The sequence below is a fragment of the Chelonoidis abingdonii genome, chromosome 5 (genome assembly GCF_003597395.2).
Source record: "Chelonoidis abingdonii isolate Lonesome George chromosome 5, CheloAbing_2.0, whole genome shotgun sequence".
Classification (NCBI taxonomy): Eukaryota; Metazoa; Chordata; order Testudines; family Testudinidae; genus Chelonoidis; species Chelonoidis abingdonii.
In genome coordinates this window covers 563,270-569,874 of record NC_133773.1, presented here as the reverse complement: position 1 = coordinate 569,874, position 6,605 = coordinate 563,270, and the positions used below count along the sequence as shown (strand labels likewise).

The 6,605-nt window shown below is 50.3% G+C and overlaps 1 protein-coding gene and 1 non-coding gene across 5 annotated transcripts in view; one reads left to right on the top strand and one right to left on the bottom strand.

The window, feature by feature from the left end:
• Positions 1-6,605, bottom strand: part of LOC116838520 (class I histocompatibility antigen, F10 alpha chain-like) — a 28,809-nt gene that overhangs the window by 18,257 nt on the left and 3,947 nt on the right. The window contains exon 1 of one of the 4 annotated variants that reach the window (XM_075066020.1): positions 7-456. The exons of the other annotated variants lie outside the window; for them this stretch is intronic. Coding sequence (XP_074922121.1) covers position 7 — 1 coding nt within the window. The 5' untranslated portion in view covers positions 8-456. Of the gene's footprint in view, positions 1-6; positions 457-6,605 lie in introns of those variants that run through there. 4 annotated transcript variants of the gene reach the window in all.
• Positions 3,793-3,894, top strand: LOC116838522 (U6 spliceosomal RNA). The gene has a single exon (XR_004376940.1). It is a non-coding gene; the product is annotated as a U6 spliceosomal RNA (small nuclear RNA).

Below are 6,605 nucleotides of genomic sequence, written 5' to 3'. Positions count from 1 at the left end.
AAAGACTTCCCTCCACCAAGATTTGAAAGTATCTTGTCCCCCCATTGGTCCTCTGGTCAGGTGTCAGTCAGGTTCACTGAGCTTCTTAACCCTTTACAGGTAAAAGAGACATTAACCCTTAACTATCTGTTTATGACAACCCCAAAGGGAGTACACCAGATATTGCAGGGGTCTATCCCCTCCAGCTCTTTTCTGCTCTGAGGTTCCCCCCAATTCTGGTAGTTAGGGTCATTCTGGAGAAGAGAGAGAGTTCAGGGTGCCTATACCCCACTCTCTCCTGCGTTGTATTAATTTTGCAGAGTCCTAAGGGTCACTTGGTCCCTGTAGCAGGGTGGTGACTCGCTCCAGCCCTGGAAGGGTTAAAGCCAGCCCTTGGAGAGGGCTGAGGCTGTCAAGGAAAGCCTGGGCTGATTGGGGAAGGCAGCCACAGCTGGGGCCAGGGCTGGCTCCAGGGTTTTTGCTGCCCCAAGGGGCAAAAAAAAAAAAAAAAGACACGATCATGATTGGCACCTGCTCCACTGCGCCACTTTCTTCTTCGGCAGCAATTCGGCGGATGGTCCTTCCCTCCGAGAGGGACCAAGGGGCCCGCCACCAAAAAGCCCAATGTGCCGCCCGTTCCCCTTGGCCGCCCCAAGCACCTGCTTGTAGAGAGAGAAAGGCCTGGCTGCTAGGGAGCCAAGCAAGGTACTGGGAGTGGAGCAGGGCTGGGGGAAGGCTAGAGGATCCAAGGAGCTCCAGCCTGGAAAACCCCCAGGCTGTGGGCCTAGCAGAGGGCCTAAGGCAAGTACTGGGGTTGCAAAGGGGCAGCCCACCAATAGGCAGAGGCAGCAGGTCCAGACCCAACCTTGCCTATGATGAGTGGCTGACACTGCAGTCTGCCCCAGGGTGTGGGGCAAGTTGGTGCCTGGCAGTAGCCTACAACTGAGGCAAGGTGGGGGAAGTGGGTGGGGGGTCCCCTGAGCAGGGAGACCTGGAAAAACAGTGGGGATACTGCCAGAGGGCAGCACCCAGTGACAGGGTCACCTGGGGTCCGGGAGCGACATGGGGGTCAGCGGCAAAGCGAAACACCAGCTGGCAAAGGGTGCTCTGGAAGCTAATTCTCCTAGATGACCAGTAGGGGGCACTGACGGGTGAGTTTGTGCCTGATTACAGTCCCCCACCTTCTCCATTCACAGTACCCCCATGTCCCTGTGGGGAGGGGGTACAGGAGGTCTGTCCCCCACACTAACCTCTGCTCTGGTTTAATGACCTCACAGAATCCCCAGGGTCACTCTGTTTCCCTGCCCCATCTCCCCGTGACCCCAACTCAATCTAGGAACAGCAAAGAACCAACTTTGGATGTTGGCCTCTTTTTCACATGGCCACTGTCTCAAGGTGATTCCCTGTAAGGATCAGGCCACTGACGGCCCTTAGTGCAGCTGGCCATCATTTTCCTACAGCCAGGCTAATCATCACAACAACGGCCCCCATCTCGCACACAACCAAGAGTAGACTCAGCTAACACAGCCACTCCTGGGCTGACAGGAGGCAGGGAGGGAAACTAGGGGTGGGGGAACAGGAGGAAGAGTTTAGGGGACAGGGAGGGAGGCTGTGGTGAACAGAGAACACTGTGGGGATCATGAGGAAGACAAACGTGGGGAACAGATCAGACCCCTAGCTTGGCAAATGGGGCAGAACGTGGGGGCACAAAAATAATCCACACAAGGTCCCAAATATGTTCACCCCTCCCCCACCCTGCATTAGATACATCGAGGTAAATGCCTAGATTATCAGCAGTCACTAGTGATTTTGGGTGCCCAACGAAGACCTTTTAAAGGGGCCTGATCAAAAAGTGGGGGCACCCGGCCTCTGCATATGAGACACCCAAATATTACTAATCATTTCTGGAAAAATGTAGGCCAAGGGATTAATACACAATTTGGTGTCACAGCCATAGGTGAGAGCCAAGCCCACTAAGTTGTGTCCCTGAACTATGCCACAGGTTCGGACAAAAAACAGTTACTAACCTTCCTGGAATGGTTGTTCTTAGAGACAAGTTGCACACGTCCATTCCCCGCACACAGTCGCCAGAAAGTTTTCCCTTAGTGATACCCCTCAGGCCGGCTCTAGCACCTTCTAGTGCAACACTCTTAGTCACGGTGCAAGGGGACTGGTTGACCCCGCACTTTCTCACTTCTTGCCAGCAACTCCAACAGTGGGGGTAGGATGTTGGCTTGTGGAATGGACGTGTGCAACACATCTTAAGAAACAACAGTTACAGAAAGGTTAGTGACCATTTTTTCTTCTTCAGATGCTTGCCCATATCCATTCCACATTCAGTGACTTCCAAGCAGTATTGTAAGAGGTGGGCTCCGAGTTCATGGACACGTGGATTACAACACTTCCCAACCAAACCCAGTGCATGTCTAGCTTGCTGCTTGATGGCACAGTTGGAAGAAAAAGTATGTCTGATGCCCAGGTTACCTCTCTGCAAATGTCCTGGATCAGGCCTGGGCCATGAACACCACTGAGGAAGCTTGTGCTCTCACAGAATGGGCCGTCAGGAAGGCAGGTGATGGGACACCTGCCTGCTCGTACCACATGTGAATGCACAATGTGATCCAGGATGAAATTCTCTGAGCCGAAATGGGTACGGCTTTCATCCTATCAGCTACTGCCACAAAGAGCTGTGTGAATTTACGGATCAACTTTCTATATAGTCCTTTCTACATAGAACAAAAGACCCCCCCACACAGCAGTTTTTCCCAATTTGAGAGGGTACAGCTTCCTTACTGGTTCCCCTGGTCAGGTGCCAACTAATTTTAAGTTAACCTCTTAACCCTTTACAGGTAAGGCAATTAGGGTATAGTTGCTAAGGAGGATTCTACAGCTAACTGAATATGGTTGGGGAGTTACACAAGGGTGCTACCCACCCTCATTTACACAGATGGGTTCCCAGATTTGTGGGTACAGCCTTTCAAAGCCTTTGAGGAAGTGAATGGACATTTAATGTGAAAAAACTGATTGACCACCCAACAGGGGGTAGAATGCAGAGATCGCGGCTAGGTGTGCCTTAACAGATGAATTGCTAGACCTGGCTGTTTCCAGACTGTTCTGGAGTGTCTGGAGTATCTGAGAGATGACTCAGTGGGTGAGAGGCAGGGGTGCCAGAACAGGAGGACCAAGGGGCCATGGCCCTGCCACTTTAGCAGCAGGTGAGAGCAGGAGGGAGGGTGAGGAGCCTCAGGAGAAGAGGTGGAGTTGGGGGCGGTCGGGAAGAGGCAGAGTCACAGTTTCAGCTGTGAAAGTAGAATTAATTATATTGTAAAAATAAGAATGGATTAAAGAAATGCTGCATGTTCCTTTAAGCAGAAATAAGAAATGTTGAAATATAGTTGTCAGGAAGAGAAACATTAAGGTACAAAACAATGGGTCCACTTAAGCTAACGGTGGGACATTAACAGAAGATCGGTAATAGTTAGTAAGGAAATAAGATATGCACGTCTAGCCCAGGTAAACTTATCAGATTCTGCTTCCTTTGTTATCTTGTTAAGTTTGTGCCCTTTTATCTGTATAAATAAGATAGTTTGTGTCTTGCACGGTGCTCACATTATCTGGGTGTATTAGCAGAGCGCTGTGCTAATAAAACAGAGTGGTCTGACAAACTGTGAGTCCTGAGTCTGACTTTGACACAGCACCGGTGGGCCCCCCACTCACAGGGAGGTTCTGGCACCCTGGTGAGAGGCCCTGCTGGGGAGACCAAGTGGAGAAACGCTTCCACTTGGCCAGGTAAGTAGCTCTGGTAGATGGTTTCCTACTGCCTAGCAAGACATATTAAAATTGGAACAATAGAGAAGATAAGCATGTCCCCTGCGCAAGGATGACATGCAAATTTGTGAAGACCTACCAGACCTGCTCCGAACAGGCCAGTTCTACAGGTTTAACCATGAGGCAGATGGAGCATTTGGCTGTGATCTTGTAAGCCAAACTAGTGGTGATGTGGCCAGGCTGAGGCTATGAGAATAACCTTCACCACTGACCTTCAGCAAGATCTTGTGCACTAAAGGAATGTTGGGGGGTAGGGCAGGGGAGGTGGGAGGCGCAGAACTGGTGCTCTCTCCAAGACAGTAAGATGGCATCCGGGAGCAAGCCTGGGTTGCAGTCAGACAGCAGAACTGCGGAAATTTCCTGTTCTGTCTGGTTATGAACAGGTCTACGAGGGAGGTACCCCGGCACTGGAAAATGGTCCTTGCTATGTCAGGGCATAGGGACCATTCACAGTGAGAATAGCTGATCTGCCAGCTCATTCTGGGCTCCCAAAAGGTGAGAAGCTTCGAGGTAGATCGAGAGCTTTATGCAGAGCTCCCACAAGCAAATGGCCTCCTGACACAGGGGGGAGAGGAGCAAACTGCTCTCTGCCCGCTGATGTAAAACATGGCTGCCATGTTGGCTGTAAGAACTCGCACCACCTTGCTTGCAATGTGGGGTAAGAACACCTGATGTGCTAGGTGGACCGCCCGGAGCTCTCTGACGTTTATCTGTAGCAAGAGTTCCTGCTGGGACCACTGACCTTGTGTCCTGAGGTGCCCGAGATGGGCCCCCAACTGAGCTTGGATGCATCCAAGATTAGGGATACCGAGGGTTGCAGCCTGACAAAGGAACATCCAAGCCTATCAACCAGGGATCTGTCAGAGCACCGAATTTACATGATGGCTGTTTGGCTGGTACATTGAGGCCAACCAAGCTTGAAGGGGTCTGAGGTGCAACCCCACATACTGCACCATGTATATGCATGAGGCCATGTGACCCAACAGACTGAGTGGACCTTGACCTGTGACAACACTGATTGGAATTGGGCTTCTGGGAGGAAGGCCCTGGCCGGGGTAGAATCGAGCACTGCTCCAATAAACTCTATCTTCTGAACCGGGAGAAGTGTCTGCCTCTGGTAGCTTATCAGCAGGCCCGGTGCTTGAAAGGTTGCTTGTACAAGGCGGACGCTGGCTTTTACTGGGGACTTGAACTGGCTCTTGGCCAGCCAGTCACTGAGATATGGATATACCTGCATCCTTCACCTTCTCAGGAAGGCTGCCACTATTACCAGACATTTCATAAAGACCCATTTGGCTGCTCACAGGCCAAGCGGGAGGACGGTAAACTGGTAATGAGCCAGGTTCACAATGATCCTGAGAAACCTTCTGTGGCCTTGAAAAATAGAGATGTGGAAATAAGCATCTTTCAAATTGAGGGCGGCGTCCCTATCCGCTGGACCCAGGGAAGGAAAGATGGAGGCCAGGAAGACAATGCACAACTTCAGTCCTTGAGGTGCTGCAGGTTTAGAATGGGTCAGAGACCCCCTTTGACACTCAGGATTAAGGAATTGTGATGTTGCACTCCATATGCTTCGTGGAAATATGCTTATGAATATGATGTAACTGGAATATGTTTCATGCAAAGGGTCTCTTGTATGATGTCACCAGAAAACTTGTAATCTACTGAGGGTGTTCATCCTATTTGCCTGCATGTATCATTTCTATGTCTGGAGTTGGAGAGAGAAGACAAACCTGTATCACTGCTGTAGTCACACCAGGTGAGGGCCATCAATGGGGCATTAGGAAGTTGATGGCTCCCACTGATTAGGACAATTGATGGTAAGTGGTTTATTTACCTGAAAGCCTTCCTGTGTGCGGGAGGGGGGGAGAGGGGGCAGCAACCCAGGAGGAATGAAGACTAGAGGTCTCAGAGAGATGTGATGATGTCACCTGGTAGTGAAATCCATCTTAAATCTGGTACTTTTCCATTTAGCAGGAGGGGTGGGGACCCAGAGAGACGAAAGATTCGCACCTTGTGCCAAAGCTGTAGAAGGCAGTGGAGCAGGACAAAGGGGGCAGCCAGTCATGAGAAAACCCCCGCTTACCATCTGAGATGTTTGCTGGATCTAACAAAGACTGTAGCAGGGGAAAGGATTGGGCCAGAACTAGGAAAGAGTCCAGTCTGTGAAGTAAACTTATTGGAACATCTTTGAGGGTGAGATATTTCTTGTAATCGGTTTCTCAATGTATTAGGCTTAGACGTGCATGTTTTGTTTGTTTATACTTAATAAAATCACTTTTGTTTATTAATAAACCCAGAGTTAGTGACTAATACCTGGGGAGCAAACGGCTGAGCATCTCTCTCTATCAGTGTTATAGAGGGCGAACAATTTATGAATTTACCCTGTATAAGCTTTATACAAAGCAAAACAGATTTATTTGGGGTTTGGATCCCATTGGGAAGTGGGTGCTGAAGACAGGTAACCTGTTGAGAGCAGTTTTCAGCTAAAGCCTGAAGCTTTGGGAGCATGGCCCAGACCCTGGGTCTGTGTAAACAGGCTAGCATGTCTGGCTCAGACAGGGTTCTGGAATTCCCAAGCTGGCAGGGAAAACCTGCTCAGGGATGATTTCAGCATATCAGTGACAGTCCCAAGGGAATCTCTGTGACCGAACCCGTCACAGGAATAATGGTAGCGAAACTCTTTCCTTCTTATGTTCTGAGGCACCTCCCCTACAGCTCCTACCCAGAGAAGGGCTTGCATCTCCTGGGCTAAAACTTTGCTCACGAGAAGGGTCCCTGAAGAGGGACGGGGATGG